General features: G+C 42.5%; 1 protein-coding gene across 1 annotated transcript in view; it reads right to left on the minus strand.

Moving 5' to 3' along the window:
- Nucleotides 1-2562: 2562 nt before the first annotated feature.
- NDUFS1 (NADH:ubiquinone oxidoreductase core subunit S1) overlaps nucleotides 2563-20000 on the minus strand; it is a 26861-nt gene continuing 9423 nt past the window's right edge. The window contains exons 5-19 of the mRNA XM_069983426.1: nucleotides 17392-17468; nucleotides 15346-15427; nucleotides 14995-15125; nucleotides 13826-14011; nucleotides 13238-13372; nucleotides 13043-13157; nucleotides 11859-12004; nucleotides 11377-11505; nucleotides 10719-10848; nucleotides 10380-10540; nucleotides 8937-9091; nucleotides 8408-8583; nucleotides 7470-7604; nucleotides 7315-7387; nucleotides 2563-2872 (exon numbers count right to left, since the gene is read on the minus strand). Of these exons, the coding sequence (XP_069839527.1) occupies nucleotides 2781-2872; nucleotides 7315-7387; nucleotides 7470-7604; nucleotides 8408-8583; nucleotides 8937-9091; nucleotides 10380-10540; nucleotides 10719-10848; nucleotides 11377-11505; nucleotides 11859-12004; nucleotides 13043-13157; nucleotides 13238-13372; nucleotides 13826-14011; nucleotides 14995-15125; nucleotides 15346-15427; nucleotides 17392-17468 (1923 nt within the window). The 3' untranslated portion in view covers nucleotides 2563-2780. The remainder of the gene's footprint in view (nucleotides 2873-7314; nucleotides 7388-7469; nucleotides 7605-8407; nucleotides 8584-8936; nucleotides 9092-10379; nucleotides 10541-10718; nucleotides 10849-11376; nucleotides 11506-11858; nucleotides 12005-13042; nucleotides 13158-13237; nucleotides 13373-13825; nucleotides 14012-14994; nucleotides 15126-15345; nucleotides 15428-17391; nucleotides 17469-20000) is intronic.

Consider the following 20000-nt stretch of genomic DNA (forward strand, 5'->3'; position numbering starts at 1 on the left):
CCCCTTTGGGTACCTTCACACAGGGCGACTCACAGCGGAAATCTTGCTGCGAGTTTTGCAGCTAGATCCGCTACGAGGTAAGGTCCTGGCAGGTCCCTGTGAATAAATACTAGCAGTGGTCTGAAAGACCACCCCCTTAACCGACTCCCGCTGTGTGCGTATACATTACCTGTCTCCTTGCTGCACGGGGTCCCGGCCTTCTGCCCAGCCACAGCCACTGATTGGCTGGGCAGGAGAGCAGGAATCCGGGACCCCGTGCAGCAAGGGGACAGGTAATGTATGTCTTTCAGACCGCTGCGAGTATGTATTGGCAGGGACCTGCCAGGACCTTACCTCATAGCGGATCTCCCTGCGAAACTTGCAGCGAGATTTCAGCTGCAAGTCACCCTGTGTGAAGGTAACCTAAGGGTATAAACCCACACACCGTATATGCAGCGTATTTGCTGCTGCGATACGCAGCAAACTCGCAGCAGATTAGATCTAAATAACTGAACACAGCATCAAATCTGTACCAACAAATCCTCTGCGTTTTTGTTGCATATCTGCTGCGTATACGGTGTGTGGGTTTATACCCTAAAGGTATATTCACGCACTGAGTTTAAGGCTATGGTCACACACTGCATTTAATGTATGTTTAATTAGCGCTATTTTGTCACAGATTACTCCATTATGGTCCGTTTACTAGGGATGAGAGGACATCATCTTCTTCGCGCAATTGCTATGCCTGCGATCCCGGGTGCATAGTTGCAATCCTGGGAATCTGTGGGCAGGATCTTTCCCAGGAATGTATCGTGAATTCCCTGGAAGATCCCGGCCGCAGATTCCCGGGATCGCAGGCATCGCACTGGAGTGAGCGGCTTTCGGACCGAAAGTCTGAAAGTTCCGCTCATCTTTACCGTTTACACAGAGCGATTATCCTTCGAAATGATCGCATTTGAGTGATAATTGGCTCATGTAAACAAAGGCTTTCACAAATTCATCCTAATGTGTGAGATGGGCTAGAGTGATCTTAAAATGATAGCAGGAACGATTTTTTTTTCTTCATCATCGATTGGGCAAATTATCGCTCCATGTAAACGGATCGTAAATAATGATTTTATATTCTGAATAACATGTAAAACAAATGAAACAAACATTAAGAAACAGCTGAATATGTAATATTATTAGTTACTGCACAGTACAGCAATCAGCATGTGGTGTATAATGTATAGTAAGTGCATAAACCTGAAAAAACAGCAGCAGTTTGTATATACAGAATGGAACTGCAGATCCCCATAATGCAGTAGCGTTGTAAAACAGGCTAGAACAGAGAAGCAGGGCTGCTGTCAGGTCTGTGTGACGACATGACAGCAATGGGGAAGGGGGTGGTGGTGTTCAGCATGGACCAATCAGGAAGTGAGAATCACAGAGCTGTGCAGGAGGACAGTGACAGAAACTTTTCTATACAGCAGTGTGATTAGCTGAGTGTAAGCCTCCTGATGCAGGCCCCAGCCTGAAGTGGATCTGCTATGATTTGGAAGGTGAGGGTGACTTTTTAGATCAGTGTACAGTGCTGTAGACCCCGCTATGCAGACCATGCCATTCCCCTACTCCCCCTTCCAGTACAGGGAACTCTTAAACCAAAGCAATGCTCTTAAACCAAGTTACAATTTTGAAAAACTGTGAGCTCTTCTTGCCAAACACACTCAATCCAAGTTACCACTGTAATTCTAGTGCATAAGGTATTATCATAGGTGTTCTTTGTATGGGATAGCCACAAAACATGATCTGTTGGTGGACCATGAGGACTGGAGTTGAGAAGCGATGCAGTAACACAATGAAAATGCATGTGTGAACACAGCCTCAGGGTCTGATGATTACGTGGTTCCGTGATTACGGTCTGTGCACAGAAGATGTGCTACGAACTGGATTGTGGAACTCCCGGACTCATTATTCATTATGATGCTGGGATCTCCGGACCAGTTTAAATCTTCACACTACTGTAATGTAGCCCAATATTCAGCTGATCACATAGTTTGAAGAAGCTTTAAAATTTATCATTATAGCAAAGAGAAACTGACAGCACAGTTATGCATATATATCTGTTTTCAGTTTCCAGATCACACAAGCAGTGCATACACATATCTTCTGCACTGCTGTGCAATGCAGCATCCCACTCTCTCGCCGCAGTGTCTTCAGGTCGCCACCTTTGGACAGCGGGTTGCCAGATCACACAGCAGCACAGAAGGCATGTATGCAGTGCTTGTGTAATGAAGTTGTGTTGCAAGTGCCATCCTCCATCGCAGTGGCCCCAACTACCTCACTCCCAAACTCCCCCTCACCCCCAGGCCCAGCAATGTGGCAAGAGCAGAGTGAATTTCATCACTGGATGTTGGCAGGGATAGGGTTACAGACGGAGACCCCTTTACAGCTTCAGATGTCGTCGGCTGCTTCAGCTTTATTTTATAAGATGCTTTAACATTTTCCTCCCACCTTGGGTGGAAAAAAATTGCATCTTATTAAGGGAAAAATACATTATATTGGGCTTCAGACTATCAGCACAGAAGTTACACACACACAGCATACGTAATAAACCATTTAATAAGGTTACAAGTAGTTTGTACACACGATTTTGGATGTGTGGTATGCCTTAAGATACAAGTTGCTTCAAAACAAGCACAGATGAAAAGCCAAAATCCTTAATTGCTCGGACACAGGTCCTGCAAAGAGTAAATAGATTGCTACATGTCCTGATACAAATCAGTAGCATAACACAGGTCTTCGTATTTTGCTGGAGCTGTTCAGCATATGGACGGTTCTTCTATTGCTTGTGCTCCTTCAGTCACAGCTTTCACACACTTGGCCATTGTTTGTGATGCACGGGTTATTGGATCTGTAGAGATTAACAGCAAACAATTAGGATTAAACTACTTTACATTTATCAGCATCCTTATCCAAGTAACTGGAATACGGATCAGTTCTTTAGTACATATTGGTTATCAGTTATAGTTTGTTTTACTTTACTATGTATTTTTTATAAGCCTTGTTCTTTCCTTATTTCTAGCAGTTGTTTACTTTTCCCACTGAACCTAGGAGCAAATAATAGCTAGTACACAGAAAATCTGCCCTGTTCAGGTAGGTTTTTCGGAGTTTAGATTTAGGCCATGTTCCCACACAGTATTTTTGCTCAGTGTTTTTCAACCAAAACCAGGAGTGGATTGAAAAACACAGAAAGGCTATGTTCACTCACAGTTGAAAATCTAGTGGATGGCTGTCATTTAATGGCAAATAATGGCCGTTATTTCACAACAACAGCCATTGTTTAAAAATAACATTAATTATTTGCCATTAAATGATGGCCATCCACTAGATTTCAACTGTGTGTGAACAGAGCCTGTGTTTTCAATCCACTTCTGGTTTTGGTTGAAAAAAATACTGACCAAAATACTGAGCAAAAATGCTGTGTGTGAACATAGCTTTACTGAGGATTTTCCACCTGGATTTAAAGCTGGGAAATCCAGTGCAATATTGTGTGGTAAAGTGGATGACATTTGAACAAATCATTTCCCATGCTTAGAAGGCATATGGTGCAGATTTTCACATGCACACAATGTAATTTTATGTTGTAGGAAAATACCAGATTTGTTGCAGGTTTGTGCCACTCAGTTCAGTAAGTCAAAAGTGTAGCCATCTGCTGCAGATTTTGCAGCTAGTTACCTATATTGGGGTCATATTAGGGTAAATTCACACTTACCGGATCCGCAGCTTATTTTCTGCTGCAGCAGATTTCATTTAAATAACTGAACACAGCATCAAATCTGCTGCGGATCCGCTGCAGATCTGCTGCAGATCCTGTAGGTGTGAACGAACCCTCAGGGTCCATTTACACAGAAAGATTATCTCACAGATTATCTGCCAAAGATTTGAAGTCAAAGCCAGAAACAGACTATAAACAGAGATCAGGTCATAAAGGAAAGCCTGAGATTTTTCCTCTTTTCAAATCCATTCCTGGCTTTGGCTTCAAATCTTTTCTGTGTAAATGGACTATAATGCTGGGTTTACACGTAGTGATAATTCGCCCGATCGTACGATTAACGATTTCAAAGTAACGATTTTTTTTTTTTATAATGATCAGCGTTTAGATGGAACGATATATCGTACGGAAAAATCGTTTTGCGATGACTTAAGCCTATCTAGCACATAGGTTAAATCAGTGAATGACTGTTTACACGGAACGATCTGTGAATTTTTTGTGAACGACCAACGACAATTTGAGAACATGTTCAAAGATCAAAATGAACGATTTCTCGCTCGTCGCTTGATTGTTCGCGGCGTTTACACGCACGATTAGCGTTCGAATTCGATCATTATCGTGCAAATTGGCACGATAATCGTTCCATGTAAACGCAGCATTAGATGGGCCAATTAGCACTGATTTCATGGCTCTAATAAAATCAAACAGACTATAGATAGTTTGTGCAGCTCTTTGCTTTAACCCCTAAAGGGGTTGTCCGGCGATGAAAAAAATAATCACAGAATAACACACATTACAAAGTTATACAACTTTGTAATGTATGTTATGTCTGTGAATGGCCCCCTTCCCCGTGTTTCCCCCCACCCACGCTAGACCCGGAAGTGTGGTGCATTATACTCACCGCATCTCGTGTCGTCCACGGTCTCCGATCCTCAGCAGTGACGTCTTCTTCGGGAGGCCGGCGGATCTTCCCGAGTGCCGGCCACCCTCTGCAGCGTCATCCGAAGCTCAGCCGCGATTGGCTGAGCATAACTGTGCTCAGCCAATCGCGGCTGAGCAGCTGATGACGTGGCCGCGTCATCAGCCGCTCAGCCGCGATTGGCTGAGCACAGTTATGCTCAGCCAATCGCGGCTGAGCTTCGGATGACGCTGCAGAGGGCGGCTGGCACTCGGGAAGATTCGCCGGCCTCCCGAAGAAGACGTCACTGCTGAGGATCGGAGACCGTGGTCGGCACATGACAGGTAATGTATAGCGCACCACACTTCTGGGTACACGGGGAAGGGGGCCATTCACAGACATAACATACATTACAAAGTTGTATAACTTTGTAATGTGTGTTATTCTGTGAATAATTTTTATCGCCGGACAACCCCTTTAAGGACCAGGCTAATTTTGTTTTTTTCCTCCTTGTGTCTATAAGGCCATAGCAGTTGCATTTTTACACCTACGGAACCACATGAGCCCTTGATTTTTGCGTCACTAATTGTACTTTGCAATGACAGGCTGAATTTTTAGGAGGGCTTTGTTTTTACGCTGTGTGTCCTATGGAAAAAACTGACATGTTATATATGTTCCTCAAGTCGGTACGATTAAAACAATATGTAACATGTATAACTTTTATATTATGTGATGGCTCGTAAAAAATTAAAACCTTTTACAGAAAATAAACGTTCCTTAAAATTGCTCTATTCCCATGTTTATAGCACTTTTATCCTTTGGTCTATGGAGCTGTCCTTTTTTTTGCGCCATGATCTGTACTTTCTATCGGTACCTTGATTGTGCATATGCGACTTTTTGATTGCTTTTTATTACAACTTTTCTGGATTTGATACGACCAAAAATGCACAATTTTGCACTTCAGAATTTTTTGGCGCTTACGCCGTTTACTGTGAGGGATCATTAATTAAATAAATTTATATTTCAGGCGATTATGCACGCAGCGATACCAAACATGTTTGTTTGTTTATTTATTTGTATTTATAAAATGGGAAAAGGGGGGTGATTTGAACTTTTATTAGGGGAGGGGGTTATTTATTAATAAAAACACTTTATTCTTTTTTTTTTTTACATACAGTAATTAGAAACCCCCAGGGGGGACTTCTACATACACAGCACTGATCTCCCATTGAGATCAATGCTGTGTATATAATAGAGCACCGATCCATCAGATTGGTGCTTTATTATAATGGTCTGCAGCAGACCATCTACATAGATTGCCGTGCCGGGTTTAGCGTCATTCCGACGCTGAGCCCCGGCCGGCTCATTACAACGGATCTCCTCTCTGTTATCCCATCACAGGGGGGGGTGGATCCCCCACCAGACACCAGGGAGAGGGGGCACAGTCACTATTCAAATGCAGCTGTCAGCTTTGACAGCTGCATTTAAATAGTAAATTAACCGGCCACAGCGGCTAAGACATGCGGTCCCTGGCTGCACATAGCAACCAGGGGCCGCGGGCTGCAGAGACGGCTCATTCCGGGAGCCCTCTCTGATCCACCTTAACGGCTGCATGACGGGTATACCCGTCATGCGTTGTTAAGGGGTTAATCATCCACTACCCAGTAGATGTTCGGCCAATGGCTGATGATTTTTAAACTGGTCAGAATTGAGCTATTGCTGGGCTTAAAGGGGTTATCAAAGATTTTTTTTTTAAAAGCAGCTGCTTTTTTTCCATTAAAGTTATATGTGGTATTGCATCTCTGATCCATTCACTTCAATAGAACCGAGCTGCAATACAGCGAACAAGAGTTGCACTTTTTCTGCAACAAAGCAGCTATGTTTTCTAATCCTGGATAACCCCTTTAAAAGATTTCTGTCCCCTCCAACCCTCCTTCCTCGGAACCCTAAACTAAAGTCATCTGTAAGTACAATTAAGGACGGTGATTCCAAATCTGTCATTTGTAGATTCCTACTCTTTTGCATTTCCCCATTGTAAGGCTACAAACTGGGCATGTTGATGCATAGAGAGGACTTGCTATGTGGGCTTATAGCAAAGAAATGCAAGAACATAGAATCAGTATTGTAACTTAAAGCAAATATACCTGATGGTACATTCACTTTAAGTGCTGCATATGACTAGAACGGGTCCAGAACAGTGAAGCCGGTGCTTCAGTAATTTTTTTTTTTCAAACAGCTGCATGGTTCCTGCGCATGGCGCTGGCCTATTACAGGGCATCAGCCCGAGCTAAAGTACTGGAGGAATCACTCGCCCCTCTATGATTCTTGATTCTAAATCCAAATTTATCACACATTGGTATGGATTCTTTGATGAATTTTAGGCCATAGATGTTGCAGAATTATCTGCAGCAAATCCTGCATAAGGGTATGTTCACACTGAGTAAAATAGGCTGAAATTCTTTAGGCAGAGAGCAGAGGCACGCAACACAGTACACTAAAACACTTAGGCAGGCAGGGAAGTCCGCTTGGAATTTCCACCAGTTTTTCTCAGTTTGAACAGGTCCCTATGGTAACATGCTTTCATGAAGATCACGGTCATAGGCTCTGCTGGGTCAACTTGGCCACAGTTGCCTTCACATTTAAACTGGGTTTAAAATCTAAAAATATTAAATCTTTTACTTACCTGTCATATAGAAATCTTTAATTGAAAGCTGAGGAGCAACCAATGGATCAGCAAGGAGTTGTTGGGTAGCAAGCTGAAAAAAAGAATAAAAACCATTACCGTTATCTGGAGCGTTTCTACATGTCTTTCATAACTAGTGTACCACTGAAGAGTACCTGTGACAGCTCTGCTGCCTGTTTGAAATAATTTGCTTCTTCCACGTCATCATATCGCACCAGGTTTGGAGACACTTCATGTAATCTGCTCCTTACAGCATCAAGGTTGTCATATGAGAGCGTCACACCAGCTAACTGTTAGGCAGGGGGAAAACAATTTATGTTGAGGCATTAATAATAGTATTAGAAATTGTATTTTATCCCCATACCCCCCATCTCTATCTTTTTAACAATACTAACTAAAAAGGTATTACAAAGTCATAGGTAAAAGATAATAACTGGGTGAGTTTTCTTCCAACAAGCAGAAAAATAAATAGAGTTGTTTCTTAGGGTTTTCCTGGATATGTCCCACATTTTAAAGGACTTAAATAAAAATTTTCACTGGACTTCTCATTTAAGTATAGTATTCTCCCCCCCCCCCCCCCCCAAAAAAAAAAAAAAAAAAAAAAAAAGTTATACAAATCCCCAATATACACTTATTACGGGAAATGCCTATAAAGTGCTTTTTTCCCTGCACTTACTACTGCATCAAGGCTTCACTTCCTGGATAAAATGGTGATGTCACGACCCGACTCCCAGAGCTGTGCGCGCTGTGGCTGCTGGAGAGGATGATGGCAGAGGGATACTCAGTGTCCCTCCAGTGCCCTGTGTCCCTCAGCATCCCTCTGCCATTATCCTCTCCAGCAGCCACAGCCCGCACAGCTCTGGGAGTCGGGTCGTGACATCACCATGTTATCCAGGAAGTGAAGCCTTGATGCAGTAGTAAGTGCAGGGAAAAAAAGCACTTTATAAGCATTTCCTGTAATAAGTGTATAATGGTGATTTGTATAACTTTTGCGGGGCAATACAATACTTTAATAAAACATTTTCCCCAGACTTCTCCTTTAATATAAAATAGGTACCTTAGAAATTAAATTAATTTGATTAAATTCTAGTACCTCTGACAGGGCACGGATAATTTTCCAGTCTTCTCTTGCCATTCCAGGAGGACTCACTGCAACTAATGTACTTTGTGCTCTGCCTTCTGTGTTGACATAGGTAGCAGACTTTTCTGTATAAGCAGCTCCTGGAAGTATCACATCTGCCATAGGAGCTCCGACATCTCCATGGTGACCTGGTTTGAAAAGTAACCATATAATGAACAAATTATGACTTTTTATTTCATATACATAATTTGTAGTTGAATTTATTAAACTGTGCAATATATCCTATTAGCAAATTGACATTTTTATATCCCAGCAGGCTGTAGTTCCCATCCTGGTTTGAAGGCTCTCTGTTAATGTTCAGAAACCTCCTCAGTCTCCCCAAATCTAGTGTAATACAGACGCTAGATCAGTAAGATGAGGATGCAGCTGCAAGCTCCTAGACTGTGAGACATATAAGAGGTCAGATCACACAATTATTTATTACAGTAATCTATGAACTAGACATACCATATATAAAATAATACAAGGAATAGTGACTTGCCTTGATAGATAATAAAGCAGTCCTTTGGCAGGTCCTGACGAGTGATACATCCAGCATCTGCACCAAGGAGGAAGAGGACTTTTGGAGGATTTCTGCGAATGGCATCCACCCCTGGTTTATAGCCCAGATCTAGAGCAGCAACTTGACTGGCAACTCTGTTGAGACATTGAGAGAATTATAACCGATACAGACTAGTGTACTGACATTACATTCAATCTTGTATAGCACCAACAAATTCTGCAGGACAGTAGAGAGAAAGCGCTCATGCTGGGCTTCTTCTTAAGGCAGACAATGTTATCATTCCATCACAAAAACACATAAATTGGAGTGATTTTAGAAAGAAATCTGTTACTAGTTTATGTTGCCTTAAATGAGGGCAACATAAACTAACAGAAATGCTGAACAGATCGATGTATTACTTAAATCATTTGGTTTAGGTGTTCTCCTAATATGTAGGTGAATAGGATTTGTGCTGCCCCACTCCCCCCACCCTCCAGCTGCTGATTGACAGTTGACTGCCAATACACAGCATGGATAGATAACTGCCAATGAGCAGCTGGTGGGTGGAGTTTTCTACTTCTCATGAATATCCAGGACTACTGGGCTCATGCACATAATGAAGAGGACTACTTATTTCTCATGTAATTCAGGAGGATATCTCTGGATCAGCTGCACAGAATAATGTAAACAATAAATCATTCTGTTCAGCTTCTCCATCACCACATTATGCTAAGCCTACTGACAGCATAAACCTACTGACAGTCTCTTTAAACTACAGTACCAGTAAATGTTGCTGGCATCTGGGGGACAAACTAGATACCCTCAAACACAGATACTGTCCCTAGCCTAATAAAAATCCAGCTATTCACTGTGATAAAACTTCCTAAGATGATCAAGACTGAAAGGTTTATGTTTTCTCCACTAAACTTCTCAGATGACTCATTGGGGCCATTGTATCAGATCTTGCATACAGTGCAGGGTCCTGTGTATATTCTTGCAGTATCAGGGTGGAGGCTGCTGACATACATGATCATTGTGTGCGACAGCCTCTGCACAGCTGGTGGAGTGTATAAAACCATGTGGCAGTGCTCAATCGGAGCAGAGGTCCAGGAACTGCAGGTCTTAAAGCCCTATTACACCAACAGATTATCTGACAGATTTTTTTTAAGCCAAAGCCCGGAATGGAATTGAAAAGAAGAGAAATCTCTGTCTTCCCTTTATTACCTGTTCTCTGTTTATAGTCCATTCCTGGCTTTGGCTCAAAAAAATCTGTCAGATAATCTGTTGGTGTAATAGGGCCCTTAGACAGCCCTGCAGTTCCTAACACAAATGCTGGGGGCAGCAGAAGGGCCCGTGTCACCCCTTACTGCTGCCAGTCAACAGAAGTGCATATGTAATTAAAAAAACGATACATTTATTTCATCCAACATGCTAAAAGCTTACCTGTGAAGAATGTTGAGCACTTTCCAATTCTCAGGGACCCCACTACTGTTCCTGGCATTTTGTGCCAGAGTAGACACAGCAGCATGGATGGCTGCCCCATCCTTGCGCTGCAGGGCACTGCTGCCTGCCACAATCATAGGCTTTTTGGCCTGGTTAAGGACCTACAATTAAACAAAAAATAAAACTAGAAGCAATAATGGTATCCTAGCAGTGTAATGGTAGTTATTTTTTACTACGTGTTAGGGCAACAACTAAGAAGGTACATACACTTGGGAGACAAAATGTACTGGAGCTTCCCCCTCACCCATTGCCAGGCACACAATGTTCAGGAATACACACCTTGCTAAATGGATGTTTTCCAGTTGCAATATCCTTGATTATCTGAGGGGAGTCTCCCAAATGATCGTAAGTGTAGGTCAGATCGACAGGACTTCCTATTACAGCTACTCTGAGGTCATTGTGAAGCCAGCTTAACATAAGACACACAAGATTCATTCATTGTATGAATTTCTAAAATTCACTTAACACTAAAAAAAAAAAGTGCAAGTGAGGAAACATTTATTCTGATGTCATTTCGAACAACTTACAACTTTAGTGCAACTGTAACAGTTTGTTGTGAAGTTGCTGTTTCTTTCCTTTTTACTCACATGATTACCTGAAAACCCAAAGCATCAATGACCATCTCCCTCCAGATGAAATCCAGCACTATACCATGTAAATCATCAGCCCACCACAATGCAAGCCTTTGCAGTCCAGTGAACTATGCACTACTTCTCCAACATAAAAGAGAAGATTATATGCTATATGCTTTGATTGGCCAGAGAAGGTAAAGGAAGCACCGAGGGCACTAAAATAACCTTGTCATAAATCAGAAATTTATTTTAGGGAGTTATTTGTGGCTGCAGCTTGTAAGATGCCATTGTCATAAATCTAATTTAAAAAGCGGTTCTGTGCAGAGGCATCTGATGGGGACATAAAAACAAAAACAAAAACAAACCTCTTCCGAATTCTTGCGTTAAACAGTGGAGCTTCATATCGTGGATTGGTACCAATGAGCAGTAAAACATCAGCTTCTTCCACACCAGCAATCCTTGAATTCAGCAGGTAATTTGACCGCAGGTCACAGCTATACATTAGGGGAAGAAGCAATGAAAAAGGTCAACACTGTGGTAATGCACTGTTGAGGAAACATGCTGCAGCCAGTTTATATGAAGATAGTCCACACAAACTTGCTGCCCATACAATTGTCATACAGAAATGTCCTCTACCCAGAACAGAGGGCCACTGAGTGGTCCTTACATTGCCCGGGCATTCCAGGCTGGTTATTGCTTTCATTAAAAAAAATGTCCCAAAAGCATCAAAATCATGTAAGAAACATTAAGTATGTGCCAAACCGCAACATTTCTGTTATTGAGATCTGGCAGGTCCTTATAAAAGAAAAAAATAAAATAAATTTTACGCATTTATAAAGCTTCTCACCCAGCTCCGGAATTAGGGAAAACTTCTTCAGTACACAGGGTTTCCGAATTCAGACGGTTCAGCAAATCTTTAAGAGCAACTAGAGCCTCTGCATCCACCATCCCTCCAGCAATAGCCGCCAAATCCTTGCCCTGAACACTTTGCAACTAGAACATAAGATATACAATTATTATACACTGTAAAATAATTTCATCCACAAAATGCATAGTTTTTAATGACTAAGTAGATATTATACATTAAAGGAAAATTAACAGCAGATTAGAAGACTCTAAACTGTTATGTTCCCATAGAACACGGGATGGTAAGACTGAAGATAATTTTCTCACCTTCATCCTCAGCATCACTGTTGTTAACTCTTCAGTTTAAATTAAATTGCTCTGAGAAGACAGCCGACAGGCAAAGCGAATTGGTGCACTGAGGGTGGTAGTCCCGCCCCTAGTGCACAAAATTGGCTAATTTACATATTAAACTGAAGATTTAACAAGAATGACACTGCAGGTAAAGGTAGGAAAATTACCTTTGTTCTCAGCATCCTGTACGTTATGAAAACATAGCAGGTAAAGGGTTTGACCTGCTGTTAACTTTATTGTACAGTTTAAGCATGTTAATTGTTTTTTTGTTTTTCATTTCCTTTAATAAAAGGCTGATCCAAGCACAGTTACATATCAACACTAAACCTCCCCTGGAGTCTATTTTAACGCTTGTTCAAGTAAATAGTATAGGTTTGTGTCAGGAATACTGCAGCCATAGCACAGTGTAGCAGAATGAGCGGGATTGCCGCAGCGATCCGGGCACAGACAGCTTTCGCAGGGCAGGCTTAGTATCATATGTTACTATAATGGGATCAAGAGAAGGTTTATTATCAATAGCCATAGGTAACTGTGCTAGGACCAGGGCTTGAGCAGCCCTGCAGTTTCCAACACAGCCATCAGCAGAAGGGCCATGTCATCCCTGACTGCTGCCAATGTGTGTGCATATATGTGTGTGTGTTATATAAAATCTAACACAGAAAAAGGGTGTTAACAAGAGGATCCCCTCTATGACATGAATATGCTCTACCAGGGCATATGAACAGTGACTGACACATAGGGACAAAACCTTTAAAAAGCAATTACTTTTAGAATCAATTAGTTTCCTATACTATATTTTGTGCATGTTGAATATTATAGATTCATAATGCTCACCACTCCAGCCACCCTAATAAGTACATCTTCCCAGGAAGCTGAAACCAGATAACCTTTATCATCTTTGATCATGGGTTGAGTGAGTCTTTGACGCTTCAGACCATCATAAGCAAATCTGTTCACAGAGAAAGATTCATGTAATGTTGCTTAAGTCATTACAGAATGCATGGTATTTACTCAACAGTGGCAATTTACCTGGTTTTATCAGAAATCCATTCTTCATTGATATCTTCATTCATTTTGGGCAATATTCTCATCACCTCACCACCTCTTGTGCTGACCACAATGTTACTGCCCAGAGCATCCAGGACATCAATGGATTCTGTTTTCCTGTTTTAAAAGCCAAATCAATGATCAGATCCATTTAGTCTGTGTCTTCAGATCTGTTTTCCCCCAGTAGATATTTTTGGCACATAGATATGGCAAACATCTGACTGGTAGTGTCAATTTGTTGGGCAGCCCCAGTCCCGTGTCCAAACGTGTTTGTTATATTAGTAAGATTGACAATATTATAGTTTGAACGACCCCTTTAAAATCTAACATGAAAACAAAATGCAAATATAAACAATGCTCTATATAGGAGTTTAAAGGGTTAAAACTATCTGGATATTTATAGAGAAGCTACAGGATGCAGGATTTACATTTGGGACTTGCACCTGAAAAGTACTATGCTGTTTAAACAGCTCTCACTAACCTATAACAGATTGATGTAAACTGACCACAACACCCCATTTGGCACACCCACAATAAAGTACAACCTGGCAATTTCAGGCGTCTCCATACCTAGTTTCCCAGGGCCGAGCAGTGAAAGCATAAGGTTTGGAAGTTAATGCTCCAACAGGACACAAGTCTATGATGTTGCCAGACAGCTCAGACATAAACATTTTCTCTATGTAAGTGCCCACTTCCATTTCATTCCCTCTGCCTGTAGTTCCAAGATCATCAACACCAGCAACTTCACTGGCAAATCTATGAAGAAAGGAAAACCTATTCATATGGACAATTCAGACAGCATTAAAAATAAAAATATTGTATTATGTTATTATACATGAAGTTACATTTTATTAGGTTTTCAGCATACCACACCAAATAGAGTACAAAACACTTTCCACTTTCAGCTGCTCTCTATTTTGGCTCATAGAGGGATGTCCTGAATTGGGAATCACTCTGACATACATACAAGGTTGGCCTTTGGGGTGCGCGACCTGTGCATCTGTACAGGGCGCATTACTCCATGCAAATTAAGGGAGTGGCCCCAGCCTTCTACTCAGCAACTGCAGAGGGACTGGGCCAGGCACCGCAAGGCATGCTCTGCCCTTTAACTGTAAGGCTCATAATGACCACTCAGTTAAATAATGTGGCACCCTGACTGACAGAGCAAGGAGCCATTGGCTCCCCAGCCTGTCATACACTCTTGTGGCCACAGTGTTTTGCCTGTGGTTACAGAGGCCGCTCTCTCCCTAAAGTTTCGACTGCTTGCAGATTAGAGGAGATGCACGGAAGCCAGTTTGAGTATAAATATGTGGGGTTTTTTATATTATGGGGGATGCCTACCTAGGCGTAAGAAGGGGTAAGGAGGTAACTACCTATAGGGGGAACACAGGATGCTGCAACTAATGGTTGGGACTTACCACAAGATAACCTTTACCTGGGGTGGTCTGCCTATGGGGGGAATGCCTACATAGGGGCCCAACTCCTATAAAGATACACAAAAGGAGCCTTATGCTCATATGGGTGCACGTGGGCCCTTCTATATATAAATATACAAAAGTTGGGAGCTTTTGCACATGGCGCAATGTACTCTTAAGCCAACTCTGCATCTATATACCTATATAAGGCATATGGGACAGGGGTTGTATTTATGAGGCAACCCCTTTAACATGAATAAATATGGCTACCAGAGGTATAAATCAGTGTACTGTATAACTGCAGTAAAAAGAACAGACAGTTACCGAATACATCGGGTACATTGAATGCAGCGGGTCATGATGGTCTTAACCAAGGGTCCAAGGTTCTTGTCCTCCACTGCACGTTTTCCTTCTGTAAATCTGCTCCTATCGCTCCCAAACATCATGGACTGATCCTGGAAAAGAGGGGGGAAAAAAAATGTTGAACTGCTTTATTCATCCTTGGAAATAGCAGCGTATGCTGTACAGGAATGCTACAGCACTCTAAACATGCCTACATACTCCATTTCTACAGAGTATAGTCACTATGTAGCACCAGTCATAGGATAGGAAGCCAAAGACTGATAAAATTCTAGGTTACCTGAAGTCCTAACTATGTACACTAAGGAACGTTACCTGCAAATCACATTCCCCTCCTTGATCGCAAATAGGACAATCCAGCGGGTGGTTTGCAAGCAAGAACTCCATTACCCCCTCCCTAACAGAGAGAAAAAAAAATTTAATGGATCAAGACAGGTACACAAAGTGGCTTGCAGTCAAAAGATTTAGATTTTCTTTTCATGACCCCATCAAAGAAAGGGTGCCGACCTGTACTGTGATATACTGCAACAGACCCTATTAATTTCAGTGGCCCAAACCTAGTCATGAATATCACGAGTATGCATTCCTAGGCACAAATATGTTGGCACCTTCTTTAGTATCTCTACACATACCCATTTATTTCTATGGCCAAAACACTTGAGTAATTTGGTCTGCTAGTGAAAGCTCATAAACATGTGGGAAATACCTGAACATAGACTGGGTGAAGATGTACATATGGCTGGTAAAGAACAATCTGCCTTTTTGACTGCATACAGGCAGCTTCCAATTGCTATACACTATACTTTTGAGTCCTGTTAAATTAGGATACAGCAATGGAGAGTGACTTGTACGTAGTCAGCATACATCCACATTTGAAGGCACACCAATGCATACTTAGTGACATACTGCATAAGCACAGCATTAACCCAGTCTTACCACCTAAAATGTGTCTAAAATTTCAGCTACTAAGGGTCTCACTTTTATCGAAATGGTTTCTCATAGCTTGTTAGAGTCAGTCCCTCTCTGGCAGACAGGCACCCCCAAGTGGAGGTAGGGCAATGCTTATAAACAGGCTGTTCCTGTCTGCTCATACAGTCACCGCCTCTGCAGCTGCATGTAAGTCAGCTCTTACTTTATTGTGGTCAAATAACCGCTTGCTTAGTAATGGTCCTTTTACACGGAACGATTGATCATTCTTTTTTGCACGATAACGGTCAAATTCGAACGATAATCGTATGTGTAAACGCAGTGAACGATCAAACGACGAGCAAAAAAATCGTTCATTTTGATCTTTCAACATGTTCACAAATCATCGTTGATCGTTCGCAAAAAATTCGCAGATCGTTCAGTGTAAACAGTCTTTCAACGATTTCCCCTATGTGTGAGATAGGTGTCTAAATGCTGATCGTTATAAAAAAAAAAACAAAAAAACATTGTTCATTCAAAATCGTTAATCGTGCGATCGGGCGAATTATCGCACCGTGTAAAAGTACTATTAGTTACATGTACCTACCCTATGTAATTACTATTATTTGTCAGTGCGTGTTAACTGTGTGTTTTGATCCATGGCTGCTGACAAATCAAAAGATATGGCACTGAACTGGGGGTAACAGCTCGGATAATTACAACATAACCAGCAAATCTATGGCCCTAGAGGCACAAAAACATCAATTACATAAGAACAAAGCATTTATTTGATATTTTTTGTTAAGAATTACTTTAAAGCGACTCTGTACCACAATCGGTTCCCCCCTAAACCACTTGTACCTTCAATTAGCTGCTTTTAATCCAAGATCTGTCCTGGGGTCCGTTCGGCAGGTGATGCAAATATTGTCCTAAAAAAACAACTTTTAAACTGGCAGCCCTGTGCCCAACTGACGTGGCCTAGAGTGTGTGTGCACTAGGCTGGCACAACCTCTCTGTCCCTCCTCCCCGCCCTATTCATCATTAGGAATGCCCCGGGCAAATTGTCTCCTATTCATCAGCTGTGAGAACACAGCACATGGGCTGGATCGTTAAGGCACCTGTGCAGTGTTCACTGCAGAGGAATAGGAAAAATCCTGCCAGTGGCATTCCTAATGGTGCAAGGTTAGGGCACAGACACTCTAGGCCACGCCAGTTTGACACAGGGCTTCAAGTTTAAAAGTTGTTTTTTAGGACAATAACTGCATCACCTGCCGAACGAACCCCAGGACAGATCTTGGATTAAAAGCAGCTATCTGAAGGTACAAGTGGTTTGGGGTGGGCAGATTGTGGGTACAGAGTCGCTTTAAATGGGGACTGTCATAAAGATACACTGGTATGTCATTTTTTTTTTTATATAGAGGATATACTAGATTTTAGGGTCACAATTTTGCATACCTTGCTTTTTTGCTTTTTTCTGAATTTGTCAGTATATTCCAGCCTTTCATGACAGGCATAGCACAAGCAGCTACAGGCTGAAAAGCAAAGAAAAGTTGTACCATAAGATTCCTCTAAAACTCAGAGCTCCAATTGGCTGTGTCACGAACAGCAGAGCTGCTTAAGGGTATATTCACACGGGCGGGCTCGCAGCGAGATTCTCGCTGCGAGCCCGGCAGGTCCTGGCAGTTTCCATACACTACATACTTGCTGCGGTCTAAACGACCGCAGCGAGTATGTAATTATACCGCCCTTAACCCCTTCTGCTCCCCCGCTGTAAGCATACTTTACCTGTCCTTGCTGCACGGGTCCGGCGTCCTGCTCTCCCGTCCGGCCAATTAGTGTGTTGCCCAGCCGCAGCCACTGATTGGCCGGGCGGGAGAGCAGGACGCCGGGCCCGTGCAGCAAGGACAGGTAAAGTATGCTTACAGCGGGGGAGCAGAAGGGGTTAAGGGCGGTATAATTACATACTCGCTGCGGTCGTTTAGACCGCAGCAAGTATGTAGTGTGTGGGAACTGCCAGGACCTGCCGGGCTCGCAGCGAGAATCTTGCTGCGAGCCCGCCCGTGTGAATATACCCTAAGGGGGTATTTCGCTCAAACATAACTTCTCATATGTTGCTGCTCATGGCGAGACAAAAAAAATCCCTTTTATACTTATCTATTCAGTCTCCTACCCCCAATTGTGAGTTGCTGCTTTCTGCTGAAGACAAAAAACAGTGTGAGCGGTTCAGTCCGTCTCATCCCCCTACTCCCCCCTCCCTTTCCGAGACAGCTGATGTAACCAAGTCCTTATCTGCAACTTTGTAATGCCGGAAGGGATAATCACAGTGAGTTGATCACAAACTTGACCTCAGATTAACCTTCCAAGCATTACAAACAAGCTATAAAGTTAGCAGAAAGCCTTCCAGGGAATTGTTTAAAACAGAAGGGAAGGGGAAAGAGGGTGTTGAGAGCGAGAGCAGAGACGACTGAACAGCTCATACACAGTTTGTGTCTTCAGCAGAAAGCAGCATGCTCAAAACTGAGGGAAAAAGACAGAAAAGGTAAAGAAAAGTATGGAATGAATTGTTAAGGCCCTATTACACAAACCGTTATCAGCCTCAGACTTCAATTGGCCGCCCAAGCGATGTTAGGATTACCTGGGCAGCCCTCCTGCTGCTCCCTGCTTACCGTCGGTGTGTGTAATAGCACTGGCAGCAAGCGGGGGAAGAGGGGGAAGCTAGCACTAAACTGACAGGAACTGACCCTTAAAACCCTAGTCCTGGCATCGCTAGCGCTTCTGCATACAGTGCTGGTGATACTGGGCCTCCCCTAATGCACGTTAGCCTTGTAATAAACATTAAAGGAATCTGTCTGTCTCATAGCGAGTGGTAACAGACATTTATGAAAGAAGTCTTAATATCACTAGCCATAGGTAACTGTGCTAGGACCAGGGCTTCAGCAGTCCTGCAGTTCCTGACACAGGCACGGTTGGCAGCAAAGGGGTTGTGTCACTGCTGCCACTGAAGTTAAAAAAATAAAAATATATATACAGTTAGGGCCAGAAATATTTGGACAGTGACACAAGTTTTGTTATTTTAGCTGTTATATGGGCTGAAAGTGCACACTCCCAGCTGCAATATGAGAGTTTCCACATTCAAATCGAAGAAAGGGTTTAGGAATCATAGCTCTGTAATGCATAGCCTCCTCTTTTTCAAGGGACCAAAAGTAATTGGATAATGGACTCTAAGGGCTGCAATTAACTCTGAAGGCGTCTCCCTCGTTAACCTGTAATCAATGAAGTAGTTAAAAGGTCTGGGGTTGATTCCAGGTGTGTGGTTTTGCATTTGGAAGCTGTTGCTGTGACCAGACAACATGCGGTCAAAGGAACTCTGAATTGAGGTGAAGCAGAACATCCTGAGGCTGAAAAAAAAAAAAAATCCATCAGAGAGATAGCAGACATGAGAGATTGCAGACATGCTTGGAGTAGCAAAATCAAGTCGGGTACATTCTGAGAAAAAAGGAATAGACTGGTGAGCTTGGGAACTTAAAAAGGCCTTGGCGTCCACGGAAGACAACAGTGGTGGATGATCGCCGCATACTTTCTTTGAGGAAGAAGAACCCGTTCACAACATTAACTTAAGTCCAGAACACTCTCAGGGAAGTAGGTGTATCTGTCTCTAAGTCAACAGTAAAGAGAAGACTCCATGAAAGTAAATACAAAGGGTTCACATCTAGATGCAAACCATTCATCAATTCCAAAAATAGACAGGCCAGAGTTACATTTGCCGAAAAACACCTCAAATAGCCAGCTCAGTTCTGGAAAAGTATTCTATGGACAGATGAGACAAAGATCAACCTGTACCAGAATGATGGGAAGAAAAAAGTATGGAGAAGAAAGGGAACGGCACATGATCCAAGGCACACAACATCCTCTGTAAAACATGGTGGAGGCAACGTAATGGCATGGGCATGCATGGCTTTCAATGGCACTGGGTCACTTGTGTTTATTGATGACATAACAGCAGACAAGAGTAGCCGGATGAATTCTGAAGTGTACCGGGATATACTTTCAGCTAGGGCTGGGCG

Source organism: Dendropsophus ebraccatus, chromosome 9 (genome assembly GCF_027789765.1).
Source record: "Dendropsophus ebraccatus isolate aDenEbr1 chromosome 9, aDenEbr1.pat, whole genome shotgun sequence".
NCBI lineage: Eukaryota > Metazoa > Chordata > Amphibia > Anura > Hylidae > Dendropsophus > Dendropsophus ebraccatus.